This window comes from Manacus vitellinus, unplaced genomic scaffold (genome assembly GCF_001715985.3).
Source record: "Manacus vitellinus isolate BGI_N305 unplaced genomic scaffold, ASM171598v3 scaffold_0_pilon, whole genome shotgun sequence".
In the NCBI taxonomy this organism is placed as follows: domain Eukaryota; kingdom Metazoa; phylum Chordata; class Aves; order Passeriformes; family Pipridae; genus Manacus; species Manacus vitellinus.
This window is the reverse complement of record NW_021938789.1, coordinates 39,902,329-39,920,260: the sequence shown is the minus strand read 5'-3', so window position 1 is coordinate 39,920,260 and position 17,932 is coordinate 39,902,329. Positions and strand designations below refer to the sequence as shown.

Sequence of the window (17,932 nt, the reverse complement as noted above, 5' to 3'; positions counted from 1 at the left end):
CCTTGTGCTTGGCACTAGCATTGTGGCATTTTCAGAAGGATCTGATATCTTTAAACATACATCTACCTACAGGATTTGCAGTGGCATGCCTGTGGAGTGGCTGAGCTAGCACATCCTAGGCCAGCTTCCTAGTCATATTCTTAAGTCATTCCTAAGGTAGGATGCAGAAGATGTTTTCTGGTCTTCTCCTTGCTGCCAGTTCACCAGCCCTTAATCTGCTCCAATTGCCAGTTGCCAATACTGTACCCTGGACAAAAATGCTTCTCTGACAGAAGGCTAAAAAAAACTTTTTCCACAGACATACTGCCCACACAGGTCAGTTCGCAGCCTGGCAGTTTGCTTGCTTGACTTCCACTCCATCTACTCCATCCATTCCCAGCTCAGTGCACTTTTTGCAAATGCTCGTCGCTTTCTTGGTAAAAGAAACATTGACACTCACCAGGAACAGAGGGAACTACAGGATGGAAGACAGTGGGAGGTAAGACATACAGGCCACATAAAGGTAGTCAGCTGATTATTTTCATTAGCACTGGTAAATCACAGCCGGAATAGAAACAGAGGCGTCAGAAAGTGAAGACTACCGCGTTTACATTCAATATTAGGAAAGCAAGAGAACTGGCTGCAGAGGAAGGTTTCAGCAAAATATGCTGAGTGATAAAGAGCCTCTCCCATGCAGCACTCAACCTTGAACTGCCCCAATAGGTATTGAAGGAGAACCTGACATTATGTTTCATTAGACACAACAGCATTGTCCGTTGGTACAGATTCCATTGCTGCGAGATTTTTTAGCATTTTTGTGGTTTTGCTCATATACTTTAGTTCATAGGCAACTGGGCTATTTCTGTACCGCAATCACTGGTTGATAGGGCACTCTGAAAATACTAAGAACTAATACTAATTTACTAAGGAGATAAAAATACAGCACTTGTAATAGGTGCTAAGTGGACAACAGTCTTATGTGCAAATACTGCTTATGCAGGCAGGCATCACTTGCTACTTTATTCCAGCAATTTCTCTCTGCAACAACTCTTAGTGCTTGGCTTGATTCCCCTTTTGGAACTTAGTGATATAAAGTGATGATCGTGGAAGAATTTTACTTTTAAAAACAACCACCTACCATCTCGCCTTGCTGGTAAGTCTAACACACACACGGCACCTAGGAAAAAAGCGAGGTGTGTAGCAACAGTCTGCAGAACTAGCCAAGATCTGACCTGGGAGCTGAGTCACAAGACAGAACAGCATAGAGAAAAGCTTATCTCTGTGCATCTTTTTTTTCTTTCATCACATGCTTCAGGGGAAGTCAGCTGTAAAACCAGGAGTTTCGTTCCTGTAATGAGTTTTAGCTTTGTGTGAGGATATAAGCCTTGTCAGAGTATGAGAAGTACTAGTCCCAGATGCCAAATAGAATTGCAATTATCTACAACAGCATTTTACAGTTTAAGCATTTACATATGCCTTGCAACTATGAAGTTGCTGTGAAGATGCTGCCAAAACCCTGCCTAGGAGCAGAAGACAGACTAGGACCTTCCAGATCTGATGCTCAGGAAGGAAGCTCAAGGCCTCTCACAAGTATGAACTCTAAGCTGCCTTCCACAAGTTCTTTTCATTCAGGAGCATCAGCAACATCCCTTATGTTTGACCAAGGAAACACTGGTAACAGAATTTGCAGGCCTCAGTTTAACCCTACTTTACAACAGCCAAGACGTTGAACTGCCTTTATCTGTAGACCAGGGCTCTATCCAGCAGTGACAAATTCTCTGTGTAAGCAGTTGATGTCAGCTTAGGCTACACCAGTGTAGAGTTCTGCTACATACACAACCAGGCACAGCAATGATCAGAAATTCTTTTGAAAGGTTCGGTTCATCACCTTCTAAAACCAGGAACTTGACGACACAGCAGAGCTTTTCTGCAGACTCAGATCCAAAACCATGATTTACAAGAAAGCATTTAATTCCTTACAGTGTTCAGTATTTTGTTATTGAAAATCTAATCAGTATAATAACTCTATTCCCAGAATTGTTTTATTTTATTGAAACAACATACAGCTTACCCACTCTGGGTCTGGGGGTAAAGGATGATATTACACCACCTGGGAAGTGGACGGAGACAGACAACTCTGAAAAAACAGAACACGCCATCCCTGCAAGCCTCAAGATAATGCTTAAAAGACAAAAGTACTCCTTATTCACTTATTTCATTATCAAAGGGAGGGGCAAAAATATCCTACAGATTTGGAAACTGTATTCAGTATTCATCAGGTTCATGTATCAAATCACATTTCATGCAGAAACTATAAATACATAAATACATACAAAAAAAATTGTCTAAAACATTTCATAGCACGTTGTAATTTGAGAGCTAACTTCAGCTTCAAATTACCAAGTTAGCAAAAATCCAGTTTCATTGTTAGGTAATTAGTTGGCAAAGAGAATATTGACTGTGACAAGTTTCAACCTGAATACACTTAGAAATAAGTAAAAACTCCACAATTAAAATACATTATTTTGCTACACTTTGTCAAAAAGGTAAGAGACTTACCATATACTACTTTTCATAAAAAGTAGAACTTTCTAACAGGCCATCAGTAAGGTATTCCCTTTTTGTTTTTAGGTTCATAATGCAGATTGTTAATGCAGTTATTTTTCCCCAACCCTCAGGCAGCTCTGAGAAGCAAACCACCATTTTACCCTCAAGTTATCAATTTTCATTTGATATTTTCAAAATAACATTTTCAGTGCAAGCACTTTTTCATAGCTTCTGTTGACTTCATACAGACTTCTGTGTTTTTTGATGGTTTTGTTTGCTTGTTTATTTTGGTTTTGTTTTCTTCTTTGGTTTTCTTTTGTTTGAGTAAGCCAGACATTGAACTTGGGCATAATCATATGAGCCAATTTTTTCTGTACTCATAGCTGCTTTCAGATTAGTTATGCTGAAGTCACTTTCTTAGAAACTAACCAGACCTGCTATATCTCCTTGTGGAGGTGCAACTTGTATCAGCAAAGCAGTGCTTTGCTTTCACTGTAATAGTTTATATCAATTCCCAGACACTTTACTTTCACAAGGCTGAAAGCTATGCTCCTCCTGCTGCTGCCAGCATACAAAACCTGTGCACACCACACTTCTACACTCTATTAGGATGAGTTCAGAAGACCTGGGGGTCAAGCAGCCCATTTTTCACTCTTGCCCTCTTCCCACAATCCTGAGAAATTTCTCTGCTTTCTTTTCAGCAATGCTTCTCCCAGGGCAGTGTCAATCACACAAGAACTGTATGATACTTCTCAGAACCCCCAAAATATCATCACAGAATAAAGCTTTTCTGCTTCCCACTCTTTAACAGCACTTTGTTTTGAAAAAGTATACTGGGTAAAGTTTCCATCCTGTTAGACATTCAATTTTCTTTTTTGCTTAGTATCAAGGCCTGCTGTGCTCTAGAGATTCTACCAGCTCTGGATTAAGAATGCTCCCTTCTCTTTGCAATAAGCACCTTTAGTTTACTGTGTCACAGACCGGTCATCGAGCAGGACAGATCATTCACATCAGAAGTTTTCACAGCACTGCCAACATCCACCATTAAAAGCAAAGCCTGTGGCCTCAATGCTGGCAAAATGTCTGCTATCACCTGAATTTAAATTATCTCAGTCTTCCAGAAAAACGTTCAAATTAGAGAAAAACCATCTTGTCTCTTTTCAGGTTACTTATTTACTTCCTCCCTAATTTATACGCAAAATCCCCCAGGTTTGCACAGTCACCTTGGATAAGCTCTAAAACATGGAGCATCCTCAAATCTGCAAATTTTAGCTCCAACAGTCACACATCACAGCTACAAACATATTAATGTTAGTCTCTCTATATACAGTTTTACTCTTTTCCACTGAGGAAAAACTGCAACACTTATCTGAGTAGCTGACTGCACTTACAGTAAAGTTCACATGAATTCTACAATGACGAACAAAAGTAGCTTCAAAGAGCAGCACTCCTAAGGTATCAGGTGGATGCTGGACTACCAAGAAAGAGGTGAAAAAAAATACGTCAGAAATTCTAGATCAAATGAAATTAAGCCCAAAACATGAATAGCAAGCTACTTGTTAAAAACTCTGGTAAGGCTATCATTGCCATAATCCCTCAGATATATAGTCACTGTAACATCATTTTTCTTAACTTGGATGAATTTATTCTGTATGAGAAGCTGCTGATTTGAAACAGTGGATGTTCCAGCACTTGTGGTATCCTACACAGCAGTGAGAGTCCACATTTCCACAAAGAAAGAAAGGATCTTTTTGCCTAGTCTTTCATACTTCACATTCCCTTCTGAAACTTACTATTAATAAAATAAATACAAGTGCACAGGAAGATTCAGTTCAATGACTCCGATGTAATAACGTCAAGGATTTCATCTTCGTTTTGTGCCCCCAAAGCCTGCAAAGAAAAAAAATGTCAGCTCCACTACAGCCTTTCCACTGAACTCTCTAGTTCTAAAAGGGCTAAAGGTGGCAAGGGAGACAAGGTACACATATTCACATGAAGTAGAACAGCAACCAACTGTGGGCTGACTGGCCTGAAAACTATTCTTGCAGATTAGACAACCTGTATTCTACAAAGAACATGCTTGTTCATGCTTGCTAGAGAAGGGAATGTATAATGTGCACCAGAAGGGAAACCCTTAAAGTAATGCACCTTGCCACTGAAGACAAACCCAATACTGGTGGTACCATGCCCACCATACACCTGTGGGGAGTTACATGCCCCACAATCCTGCCCTACTTCCACAGGAAACCGAAATAAAGGACATGGTTACATGCCCACCTACACCAACTGATAAAATAAAACAAAGAATGTTTGCTGAATCTCAACTAATGTCTGCATATTTTTGATAGGTCAAAGTCTCTTGAGCTTCAGGAGATGCAAAGGTGTTTTGCCTTACCAGAAGCAGTTCTTGTTCCTGAACTGCTACCTTGTGTGGAATTGCTTGAGTGCTCATTCATAGGAGGTGCAGCTGTGGGATCTGTCCACATACTGTAATATGGGGAACGTGGCTGTGCTCTGCTGTGAGACAGAGTAGAAAAAAAGATTCATTAGTGACGTTATGAAAAATTAAGAAGATACCATTCCAAACAAGACAACTGCAGCTCTGAGGAAAACTGTAAACAGGCAGTTGTTTCAAATCTGGAAATCCCCCTATTGAACGTATTTACATGTTGAGAACAAGGCTATCCAGTGTTGTTATAATATCACCTGTAGACTTCCAAAAGGAAATTAAACCTCATTCTTTAAAATAAGCAATTCTATCAATTGCAAATGAGGAAAGTTTTCCCTCTGAAATTCTGACCTTAGATTCTATCAGACAAGAAAAGATATTCGACATCAGAAGCTTAAATGCATTTTGGCAACACCTACATCCCAGCCATGTCAGCCAAGGGAAAACATCCTTCTGTTAACTATTTTGAAAAGGTTGTATCATTAACTCTAACATATCACGATCTTTGACTCATTGATTTAATTTATTTGCTTCCATGGATATGGGATTTCCTGCTGCTGAAATGGACAAAGAGCTGTCTCACACTTTCTGGCACCAGCATTTTGAGGCACATAATTTAAAAAAAAAAATCAAATTAAATAATAGTGGACCAAAGACTGTTTTAAAAGAATAGAAGCCAAGTTAGGAAGCTTGTTCATGTATCTGGACTTATTCAGTTAGGTCTCTAATCCTGAACAATAAGATGTGGCTATGGAAATGAGGGGGGGTGGAAATCAATTAACTAACCTGTTTGTAGATACTACGTAAATACAATGCTTAAGCACAAGGATCATGTATTTCAATTTAAGAAATACTAAGACAATAAGACCTTTAACACATTTTACCTTTTGAGAATTGCTAGCAGAGTTAATATAAGGCTTCTGTTATTACAAAAAATAACAACAAAAAGAATCTCAACAACTTTACAATCAAGATGCTTTAACACACTCCTGTCCATATTATTTTACTTTCAAACTTTCAATATAAAAAAAGGTATATGGTTATATTTAATCTGTTACATTGCCACATTCCTACAGGAATAGACTCAATACACATGCAGTTATTCGATAAAAAGAGAAAACTGCTTGGGCTCTAAAGATTCCCTGGAGGAGTCACATATTTTCTCCAGTAAAGCCTAAAATGGCACCAAACTCCTACACTGAAACCAATGCATTTTAAATGCCTGAAAGTGTCAAGCAAATATGACCAGCAGATGGTTACTCCAGCACAAAACTGCTTTTGAATGCTGTTTATGTTATGTTTTTTCAAAATGCGACTTACATAAGACCTACAAGTCCTCTGGAAAACCATACCTCTTGGATTTCCACACATGGGCCATTGGGAGACTGAAGATTAAAGGCTGTTTAATCTAATCACACTGAGTATCACATAAGAGCAGCTGCCATACAGACTGACTTCAGGAGAGATGACACTGATAGAAGAGACCTATCTACAGATAGTCATATTAGGCATAAAACTATCTGTGTTTTAAGGCAGTCTGCAGGTAGATTGTTTAAAAGCTCAATTTAAATTTGCAGGCCATTATGCCAGGTCAGGGTAATTAAAAGCAGAATGAAGTACCTCAGTCCTCCCAGTTCTTCCCCAGAAATGTGCTTATAATGTCTCTGATGCTGCGGCTAGACATAACTCCTCAAACTTCTTCTAGTGTTAGGATTTTATAGCTTTAATGACACAGGCCTGAAAGCTTAGAAACAATGTCAACACAGCATATGGCATACCCCCTGAAAGCTTAAATACTTAAAATCTGATAGATGCATGTTTTACCTGTGACTGCCTGCCAAGTAGCCTAGCAAGCCTCCTGCTCCTAATCCAGTCCAAAATCCTGGTCCTGAATGGGCTCCATGATGGGAATGAGTTCCAAAGCTATTGTCATCTTAAACAAAACAAAAATAGGAAACATCAGTTAGTAGCCTAATCCTTAGACCAGCTGTTGCAACAAGATTCTCTCCTGTTAAAGATAATGGAAAATTAGAAAAGCTCTTCCTAATTCCAGTAGATTCTTGATCAAGCTTAACTTGAGAGGCCTCACATTTCAGAAAGCAGGGAAAAACACATAAACGAACACTGCTTTGAGGAGTTTTATGCTAAAAATCTACTTCCACCCCATCTCACAGCCCTGACATTCACAAAACATGGAAAGTCCCTGCCTGCTGATCTATAAACAGACAATTAAGACTAAAAATAGAAAAGGAAAGGAAGAAAGAATAATCTGAAGGTCACATAGCAGGCCAGAGGCAGACACAGGAGCAGAAATCAAATAGGTAAGACTACAAAGTGAGTAAACCACAAAGACGTACAGCTTCTAATCTCACTCAGCACAGCTGCACCATTTGAGTCACAGTGGCTCAGTGTGATGGCTAACATTACTTGTATTGTTCCTGCTAATCCTAGTCTGGGATTTGTTATCAAAAGGCATGTTAACTGCAATCACATTGCAAAGTTTTTATTATGCATGAGTCACCAAGCTTGACAAATACCTTGATGAAACTGCAAGCATATCAAGTAGGTTGTGGGGGAAGGAGAGTCACAGATTTTTTACATGTGACCTGCATAACATGAGGTTCTGAGTCAGAACTGAATGTCTTCCATTTAGAAATAAAAACAGAAGAGACAACCCCAAAGTAGAATAATTTTCTGGTCTAGAGAAAAACACAAATGCAAGAATAAGCTCAACCACAGGCTTAACACATAAGGAAGTATAAAAAGCAAGGAAGATAACATTAGAGGCTCCCTGAAACACGCCCACCTGAACAAGTGGACCAGAGATAATGGAAGTAAAAGTTATAGAAGGTCTGGTTTGTCTTCAAACTGGTATGAAACAATCAGTTTTCAGTCTGCATTGGATTTGATGTTGAATTTCATTTTGAATGCGTGGGGAGAAAGATAAACTCTCACTGTGATATATCAGTTATGCTGATTTGAACCAAAAAAAAAAAACTACTTCCTTTACTGTAAAAACAATGTTAATCAGAGATGAACCAACTCATTTGTTCAAAAGCACCGTGACTGAACATTGACTCAGAAAACTGAGTCATTTTTTGCTGAAATATCTAGAGTAAACATGAAGAATCATGTCAAACCACAAACAGAGAGAAAGCAGAATTTTATTAAGATAGGTTGGCTAAACTAGTTTCACAGGACACGCTCTGCATGTTAACAGGATTTAAAATGAGGCAAACTAAATATTAACAGCAATACACAAACATTGCTTTCCATTGCTGTCCGGATTTCCAAAGATTAATACCTTCCTGGGAACACATGGACATACACACTCAGAGATGTGCTTTTGCTCTGCTGCCAGAATATAAGGCAGACATTAAATGCAATGAAATAGTGTAACAATTGGTGCAATTAATCAACAAGGAACAGGACAGAAAAAACCGAAAGTAACTCTTCACTGTTTTGCCTGTGTCCAGTATGACAGAGTCCTGTCTTATGACCAGGGCTCTACTGACTACCACAGTAGTGCCAATGGCAAGTGCCCACACAGGGTCACTGATGCACATGCAGCATAGAAAGACAGCTTGAAATAACTACATGGAAACCAATTTGCAAAGCCAACAGTAATATGGAAGCAGAATCCCTTTAATTTTCTGCTGCAGGTACATCTGAATGTTTCTGCTGGGCACGCCCTGCACAAGGGTATCCCAAAGAGTTACACTGCACCCTCTGTTGGCCAAGCTGCTTGAGCAAAACTTGAAGAAACCATTAATACGCATTACTAAAATGCAAACCTCTAAGTAAACTTAATCCTTGCTATATATTTTCTTGCTAAAACCCCTTCTCTATCTCACCAAAAAAAAAAAAGATTATGTAACTTGTGAGAATATAATTTAAGTTTCAATGCTGTGAGCAGCTTGCACGTGCAGAGGGTTAAATCAGTTGGTCAGACACCAGATGAGCAAAGTTTATGTTCCTCAGACACTGTGACTGCCTAAGGAAGATCATTTATTAAGTGAAAGAAGTCATCAGCTTTCTGGGAGAAGAAAAAGTGCACCCTTTCCTAGCAGCACCCTTGTCATTGCTTATCTATTGCTTACAACTTCAGATGAAAGGCCCCACGTGAGATTGAGATGAGGTACCTCTAATGCCAGTTCACAGGCACTGTTCTCTGTTCTGGGAACCAAATCTTTCAGCTGCTGGAACTACACTGAAGCACCTGTTAAACAGAGGACTGGTATATGATACTCAACTCCATTAACTGCTTTGTGAATGAAATCAGTGCTGAAAGATCCTTCTGTAAGGTTTCAAAGCACCTCTTTGGAATGGGTTTGCTTCTGGCTGCATAAAACCATTCTCTCTTCCAGATTACCTATGAAAATTATTCTCCCTGTCATAATCCTCCTATTTCACAGGGTATGAAAAGAACACTTGCAGAGCATGGGGAGATGGATTTTCAAAGGTTCAAAGGGCAGCTTGCAGCATAGCTGCCCTGAAAGCCTGTGAAAAACCAAGTTCTTATTTTCTCTTTTGAACAAAGAACAGAACACAAAGCTGGTTGCAGGCTCTGCAGCCAAATCAGCAGAGTCAACTGCCAATGCTCTGGTTTTAAGTTGGTCCCACCTGCTCCTACTGCAGATAAAACAGTATAACCCTGCTTGCTCTTTTGAGTACAGAGAACAGGTCAGGGCCCTACCTGTGAAGCTGGACTTAAAGCCAGGAGGAGGAGGTGCCTGCTGACTCTGCCAGAACGGCCTCGCGAATCCATCACTGTCACCGGGACTCTGCTGAGGCTGCTGATTGCTGAGGAAGAACTTGTATACTCCAAAAGCAAGAGCAAGAAGAACTATTACAACAATCGCTCCAGAACCAGAATCAGAAGAATCATGCCTTGACTGATAATAGCTAGAACCAAAGCTTCCAGAGGTCTTCACCTTCCTTTCACCTTCCTCAGTCAGCTCTAGCCTGAACAGCAAACTACAGGAGCCTCTCAAGATGTAAGGATCATCCGGGTAATCGTAGCCTTCACAGCTCACTTCTATGTGTCCAAAGCGGTAGGCTTTGTCCAAGTCTGCTTTGCACTGCCACTGGAAAAATAAACACAATACAAAGTAAAATCTTCTGCTCCAGAGATTAAAATACCTGTCTGCTTCCCCAAATATGCTCTGAAATAAAGCTGTGATTGCTAACAAACTATCTAAGGGGCCACAGGGTATGAAATTTCTGAGCACTTATTTTGAAAAGGAGTAGGAATTTGATGTTAACTAAAGATGATTTTTAAATCCTACAACTTGAAAAAAAATTCTGATCTTTCAGAACACTGAAGAGTTACGACTCTGGAAGATTTTGTTTTTCTTCACTGGACAGGTTTTTAAATATTTCTTCTTTAGATAAAGCAATACTTCTAAAAACATGCTATACCCTGTGCAACAGTTACTTAATAAATGCCTGTCCTGTGTAAACTTGATGGCAGCTACAAAAACACAACATGTGATCCTGAAATCCAGTGAACCCAATTCAGTTTGTGTCCATGCAGAAACCAAAAGAAACTGGGACAGACATCATTAGGCATTCAAATCCAACACTTAAAATCCTACTGCAGACTCTGCAGTTGAATATATGTGGATTCTTCAGCCTCATGTTTCCTTGAGGTGCCTGAACTTACCATCTCTAACTGCAAGTGACACATATTTTGGAGAGGAAATAAAAAAGTAGTAATTTCTAAATTAATAATTCAGGACAGCAGTATCAACTGTCAATTCAAATTTGACTGTTCTTTTACAGTACTGTGTCAGTTTTAACACTCACCTTCAGCCTTGATTCCTGGTTATCTACTGACAGGAGCTTAGGTAACAGCTAACAAAAAGCAGAGCCACGACTACTTCCTGACAAGCACTCACATCCTAAGGTGCAAGAAGAAGTCATGCAAGCCCAAAACTTAGTGTTTAAAAGGTAGAGCTGAAGTGAAGCAACTATTTATAATCCCTTTCCACTCTAATAAAAAATGGAAATCCACACAGCAATATCAATTCCAAGAGCATCCTCTGAGGTTTGCCAGAGTTTGATTTTATAAACTCAAGAACTATTTATTTAAAACCAATGAAGGTTCGCTTTGCTGTGTTTTTACATCAGCACCCTCAAGGATATTTCAAACATATACATACAGTAGTTCCGGAAAAAGCAAGCCAAGAAGTATTTAGATTAAGTTTTAGTCATCAAAGGCCATCTAACAAAAAGCAAACTGAACTGACACCCTAGTTCTTTTCTTCTTCAGAAATTACCGAGTGTAGGGGAAGATGATTTCATTAAATGTTTAACAAGTTTTAAACAGTTACCTGTACATCATAGCCATCCCAACCTTTGTTGTAACACTGAACCACCTCAGGGACACGGGAACACCCCGCAGTGCCTCCCGTGCACTGCAGCTGCGGGACCGCAGGTGTCCGCCGGGACGTCGTGTACTGCCCTCTGTGGAGAGTGAGCGCCTGTATGTCCCTCAGCAGAACCTTCCCTGAAACGGGGAGCACAAACGTCAGAACCATGGCATTAATTGGGCTGGAAAAGACCTCTGAGATCACCGAGTCCAGCCCATGGCTGAACACCACGTCAACTCGACCACAGCACTAAGTGCCACATGCAGTTTTTCTTTAAACACCTCCAAGGACAGTGACTCCACCACCTCCCTGGGCAGCTCATTCCAATGTGTAATCACGTGAAGAAATTCTTCCTAATGCTTGTCAGCACTTGTCCAGGTTCGTTTCCCCTGGCCACAAGGGCCTCCTCTCAGGACACGACTGGCCATACAGAGACCGAAGCAGTGCCTTGCTTCTCTACGGAAGACAAAGCCTCAGGAAGCACCAGACGCGCAGAGGGAAACACGGCATTTCCCTCGTTTCCTTCCGAGGCAGCTATGGGCTACTCCTCTTAGGCATACGAGCAGCCCCGACCGCACAGCGGGATGACTGCTGCGGCACAAGCCGCCTTAAAGGGCACCCCAACCCAAACGCCGTCCTGGCGCGGGCCCAGGCACAACCCGTGCCGCCGCCGCCAGCCCGGCCATAGCTGCGCAGCGCCGGGCCCGTAGGGAGCAGCGGCGGCGCCAGGAGAGGCGACAGGGGCCGCGCTGAGCCCCGTTTACCCCTGTGGGTCTCACCCGGGCGGTCCCAGCCCAGCGCGGGGCCGGCGGCGGCGCAGAGCAGGAGCAGCAGGAGGTGAGCGGTGGCGGCCGCCATGACAGCGCTAAACTACGTCACCGTCCGCCCCGGCGGGGGAACACAGCGGAAGAGGGGGAGCTTCTCTCTGTGCCACGCCCCCAGAAGTCCGTGGGGCCAATAGGCGGCGAGGGCGCGGCGCTTCCCGCGCTTCCCGCGCTTCCCTTATAGGGCGGGGCCGCAGTCTCGCGACTTTTCGGCGCGGGCGTCACGCGGGCAGGGCGCTCCACCTTGCCCGCCGCGGCTTCCGGTTCCGTGCGGCAGTTTCCGGTTCCCGGCGCGCGCGCCCTCCGATTTGGCCGCGCGGCTGCGGGACAGGCGGCGCCATGGCCGGGATCAAAGGTGCGCGCGGGGGGCAGCGGGGCGGCCTCGCGGGCAGGGGCGGGTGGGCGGCCGGAGGCCGCCGCGGGAGCCCCCCTTGGGCCCGTGTGTTTTTTCATTTAATTTTATTTGTTTGCTTGAGTTTGTGTTTAAGAACAATTTCTCCCCCCTCCCGTGTCCCCTGTGCCGGGCGGGCGGCGCTGCGCTGAGCCCGCGTTGGTTTGCGGGTCGCGCTCGGTTTTGTACGGCGTGTCGCGCCCTTCATCTGTGGTCCGCTTGTGTTCTCGTTGCAGCCTTGATCAGCCTGTCCTTCGGCGGAGCGGTCGGACTGATGTTCCTGATGCTCGGATGTGCCCTTCCCCAATACAAGTAACGTGCACTCGCTTCGTGTTCTTTGTGTCTTGTTTTGTGTGTCACTAACCCCACAGTGGTTTGGGTTTCGTCATTTCAGAATCACAGAAGCGTTAGGGTTGGAAGGGACTTCTGGAGATCATCTAGTCCAACCCCCCTGCATGCCAAGGCAGTTGTGGACTGAGAAGTCCTCTCTGTGTAGGAGGGGTCTTGGGGTTTGCCTTTGTTTTTTTGCTTCGAAAGATTGGGGTGGGGAAAAAAGACCATCCGGGGTTTAATTCACCTTAGAACTGGTGACAACAAAAGTTAAGCTACCAGGCCTGACTGCAGACTGTTGTTAAAGGGTACACTGCCCTGGCATGTCCCAGCTATTGTCTATGGCTGACAAACAAACAGGAACTCCTGAGGTAGGCAGCAAGTGTGTGTTATCCAGGGAAGCATCTGCATTTTCTCTGGCTGCATAGTAGTAGCTGGGCTCTCAGTGACTGTCAGGTGGACCTTTTGCTGTGTCCCAGGCAGGTGATGTAGCATCTGGAGTGATTGCAGCTGCTACCTGTACTTTGGGAATGTCCATTCCTATCCTTTAGTTCTCAGGAGATACAAAGTAGCAGACCAAAAGTGCAAGTAGTTATACCTTTGCAAGTGAATGCTGACTCTACAGAAAATCTTTTAAATTGACTTACTGAATGTTAAATAACATTCAGTAAATAACCTGTTATTGGTTGTGAATTGCAGTTCTCTACATATATGACCATGACATATATAAAACCAGTGCTGGTGACACAAACCCTTGGGAAGGAGATGACTGTGCAGTTGCCCTTCAAACAATGCAATAAAGTTTTATTGAAACAATGTGCACCTGCATTTGTGTGCCTGAGAAGTCTAGTCTGGTGAGCTGCAAGCAAAAAAAAGAGTGATGCCAAAACAATGGTGTAGTTTTTGTAGGTGTCTGCTGGTTGCATTCAGATTTTAAAAAAAAGTGGAAAAAAATGTCTTGGTTCCCCATGGTGGCTGAGTATTGTCTGAGAATGATGCTCTGTCCCACATGTGTGCACTGAAAGCCTATGGCCAAAATGATGTAAGGGCTCTGCAAAGGTATCTCTGCAATTCTTAAGCACAGCTGACAGGATAAACTTTGGAGTTAAGCTCATCTTGTGAGGTGGCATTGGATTTAGGCTTGCACAGTGAAATGTTGCTTTATGAATATCCTGTTAGTGAGCTCTGCTGCCACTGAGGTCAGCCGAAGCCGCTCACAAACATGGTCTGCTGGATTAATGTCAGCTTGTTCCAAAGCAAAGGATTTGCCTTCTCTGGGTTTGTGTCTGTCTTTCCTGAATGTGGATGCTGGATGGGGAAAATACCTTGTGTTGATTTTAGGAAGGACAGGAAGACAATCGAGTTAACTTAAATTTTTCTTCTCCTTTCTTTTTCAGCCAGTACTGGCCACTGTTTGTTCTGTTTTTTTACATCCTGTCTCCTATCCCGTACTGCATAGCAAGAAGATTAGTAGATGACACAGATGCTACAAGTAATGCCTGCAAGGAGCTAGCAATATTCCTTACAACAGGCATTGTGGTATCAGCATTTGGGCTACCAATAGTGTTTGCAAGAGCAGCACTGGTTAGTAATATTTCAACCTATGATTGTTTGGTTTTTTTTTCTAGAAAACTTTATTCTTGATGTTTGGGGTTTTTTACTGAAGATAAAGCTCTTGTGCGCTAAACAACTCTTATAATTGCACACTTAAATGTTTGCAGTGGAAACAGAATAATACAGCTCAGACGGTCAGTCTGAGTGCCTCACACCCTCACTCTCCCTGGAAAACATCCACCTCCTTTTTTGTTGCTGGCATATCTGCTGGTGTTTTGAAGACCTTAAATAAATGTCTGTTTAAAAAAGTCTTACAGAGTGGTTGGCAATATAACTGGGCCGTAGATGTGTTTGATGCTGTAACCTAGCCCTACTTTATACACCAAAACAGCTGTGCCTGCTAGCCAACACTTTGAGTATGGATAGAAAAAACTTGTGCTGCTTGGCTGGCTGTGAATTGATCAAGTAATTTTAGGTAAACCCAGCCATCTCGGTGTAACCACAAATAACGATATAACCTTATTGCATCATGGGCACGTTACTGAACTTTGTCTAGAATGGGACAGCAAGATGTTGCCTTTTGTCTTGTCAGTATTCAGTTCCAAATGTGTCTAACTAAATTCCCCTTGTTCACAGATTTACTGGGGCGCGTGCGCACTTGTTCTTACAGGGAATACAGTCATCTTTGCCACAATCCTAGGATTTTTCTTGGTCTTTGGCAGCAATGACGACTTCAGCTGGCAGCAGTGGTGAAAGGAAGATAAGAGAACTATCACAGGCATCTTGTCATGCAGTGGCCATCCATACAAATGAGAGAATGGGCAATAAAGAGAAGTAGCGTAGCAAGCCTCTTGAGTATTCTAGATGCTCCTTTTCACGTTGTTCGTTCTGAGTGTACTACTGTTACTGACAGGGTTTATATGTTTTTATGAAGTGAAGAGATTATTGATTTCATTTTTACCTATGGTATGTTTTTAGATGCTCTCTTGGTTTAAAATTGTCATTCTTCTGTCTGGTGTTTTATGTGAAGCTTTAAATCAGGAACAAGAACATTTAAACATGGTTTCAAAGAAGATTTAAAGTTGGGGTTTTTGGTTGGTTTTTTGGTTGTTTTTTTTATTTAAGCTAAGCATTAGTACTATGTTTCAGTTTTAATTTTTTTTAAATACCAGGATTAAATTATACACAAGCTGATTGGAGGTAAGAGATTGTCCACCACCACTGTCAATTTCCAAATCAACAGATTGTTGCTATATTGTAGCTATATTTTTAGAGGCAAGGCGGGTTGGAAAGTACCGGTTGCAGATTTTCTTCTGCCCATACCTCATACCGGGTGATGAATGTTGATAGCCTTCATTTCAGGACAAGGCTGAGGAGCAGGTAGAGTTATTTGGGAGAAAAGTCCTAAATTTTAACACTGCTAGCCCTCTTACCTGCTTTGTTATTGATTCTGTGGATGTGACATTCAAATGCTCTGTAAATGTATTGATGCTGACATACATAACTAAAGTGTATTGTACGGGAAGGAAAAATGATGTTTAAATTCCATTTTTTAAAAAAAGTATCTTTTGAACTCTTTCTATTTATAAGTATTGTATGGTTTTGAACTTTTATGTCAAGTTTTTACCACAAAGATGGTAAAATGTTCATTTATGGAACTACTGGTCTATGTTAATTTGAAGCATATACAAAGCTATTTCCTCCTCCCCCTTTTTAATTTATTTTATACATAGTATATATATATATAATAAAACAGCTTTTAAAATGTAGATTAAAACTTTGTGTTAAACCTGCCTAAGAATGATTCCCCCCCCGCTTTTTTTTTTTCCCCTCACAATGTGGTTGAGTGACTTTTTTGGAAGTCACTGGCTGAACTGATTTCACTTGACTCTTTTTAAGTTCTTATGCACTATTGGTTGATAGGATTTAATGTTATGTCTGTAACTGTAGCTTGTGTTCTGTAAGATCGCACATGTAGCTTCAGATATTTAAGACAAGTTTTATGCATACCTCTCAATTGTCTGGATTTTTCATTTGAAGAAATCTGCCATTAGACATTCCATCACAACACAGTTGATGAGTACCACATAACCAGGTTTGACTGTACCACATGCAGTGATGAACTTGACCAAACATACTTCTAAATGGTATTTTTCAATTCTTTAAAAAAAGTCTAAGAATCTTAACCATGCGTAATTAAAAGCTGACAGTTGCTTAGGTTTTGCTTAACAGTGTGAAAAGGCACAGAACTGCAGGTTTTGGCTGTAGAATTTGTGTGCAGATGCAAAGTATAAAGCTTGAATATATGTATATATTCATATTTGTATATGAATGTCTGCAAGGTTTGATAGTAACGGTAGCGACTTGCATGATGTGCTCAAGGAACTGAAACCGGCAGGTGGGGACAGCAGGGGTGTCACTGCCTATGTGTTCTGCTTTGTTAATGTCTTGTGGGTAAAACAAGAGCTCAATTTTGTCAGTGCTGGTAGAGGAACAAGTAGGTGCCAAGGCTCTAGTGCAGAAGCCAGTGCATAGCAGAGGGTGTTTCAGCCATAAGTAAGGGGTTCACCAGACTGCCTGCGATGGTGGCATTTGGAGCTGCAAGAGGGCTGTAGGGTCACGTGTTTCATCCCTTCTTTCATCCCCTCTGTGCCACTGCAATGGAGGCAGAAAATCTTCCAAACCAGTGGCGAAAGTTGCAGTCCTTTGCAGTCCTTGCAAAGGAGGAATGTTTAGGACATGTACCAATCTGAATCTGTTACCAACTCCTTTTTCATGGTCAGGAACTGTTTTCTCCTTCACTCCTGAAGCCTGCTTCTCCTTATGATGCTACCTTCTGGATCACTGGCCACGGAGCTGACTGTGTATGTATTGGTGGTGCATTTTTTTGTTTGTTAATTGCATTACAGCACTACCTTCTTTGCTTGCACACCAAGTACAGGCAGTATTGCTCTGATTTGTGAGCTAGACACTTGAGAGGTATAATCCTTCCATATAATATGCACTGAGATAGCATTGCCATCCTTCTAGAGGGAAAAACTTTGAGCGATAAAAATTTTAAATGGCGATCTTGAGTTCTGTATGTTTAATCAAAAATACTCTAATAAAAGGAGTATTTTGTTTAACGTATGAATTGGTTTTTCTTTTTCATTTCTTTAATGTGATTGTCATTCCTGTGGCAGAGATGACACCAGATTGCTCACTAGTCCTTCAGAGTGAGTATTCGTGTCATTTACCTGGGGCTGCTCTATAAAGAGAGGCTCGAGTGTCCAGTGCTGTACTAGTTGCACTGAGCTGGCTTTGCTGGTTGTATCTCACACCTGGAGTTTTATCTCAAGTTTGTGTTTGAAGGCCAAATCCTGATATGTTGCTGGAATTATACAAAGTAATGGCCACCCTTACTCTCTGATGTATTTATAACTTTACAATTTTTATTTAAAAAAACCCCATCCCTTGTGATATTTGTAATGATATGTGGCATTTC

General features: G+C 41.7%; 2 protein-coding genes across 3 annotated transcripts; one reads left to right on the top strand and one right to left on the bottom strand.

Moving 5' to 3' along the window:
• Positions 1–1,841: 1,841 nt before the first annotated feature.
• Positions 1,842–12,222, bottom strand: SARAF (store-operated calcium entry associated regulatory factor). 2 transcript variants are annotated; one of them, XM_029961944.1, is made up of 6 exons: positions 12,129–12,222; positions 11,311–11,486; positions 9,672–10,062; positions 6,800–6,908; positions 4,922–5,043; positions 1,842–4,416 (listed from the first exon to the last, which is right to left on the bottom strand). In XM_029961944.1, exons 1-6 carry the CDS (start codon positions 12,205–12,207, stop codon positions 4,391–4,393), a joined length of 903 nt encoding a protein of 300 aa, XP_029817804.1. In that variant the 5' UTR covers positions 12,208–12,222; the 3' UTR covers positions 1,842–4,390. The 2 variants fall into 2 exon arrangements, with proteins under 2 accessions (XP_029817804.1, XP_029817805.1); XM_029961945.1 differs by having other exon boundaries at positions 4,922–5,040.
• Positions 12,223–12,462: 240 nt separating this feature from the next.
• LEPROTL1 (leptin receptor overlapping transcript like 1) lies at positions 12,463–17,577 on the top strand. Its single transcript, XM_018071959.2, has 4 exons — positions 12,463–12,528; positions 12,801–12,876; positions 14,292–14,478; positions 15,085–17,577. The coding sequence occupies exons 1-4, from the start codon at positions 12,513–12,515 to the stop codon at positions 15,199–15,201; spliced, it is 396 nt and encodes a 131-aa protein (XP_017927448.1). The 5' UTR covers positions 12,463–12,512; the 3' UTR covers positions 15,202–17,577.
• The last annotated feature ends 355 nt before the right edge of the window (positions 17,578–17,932 follow it).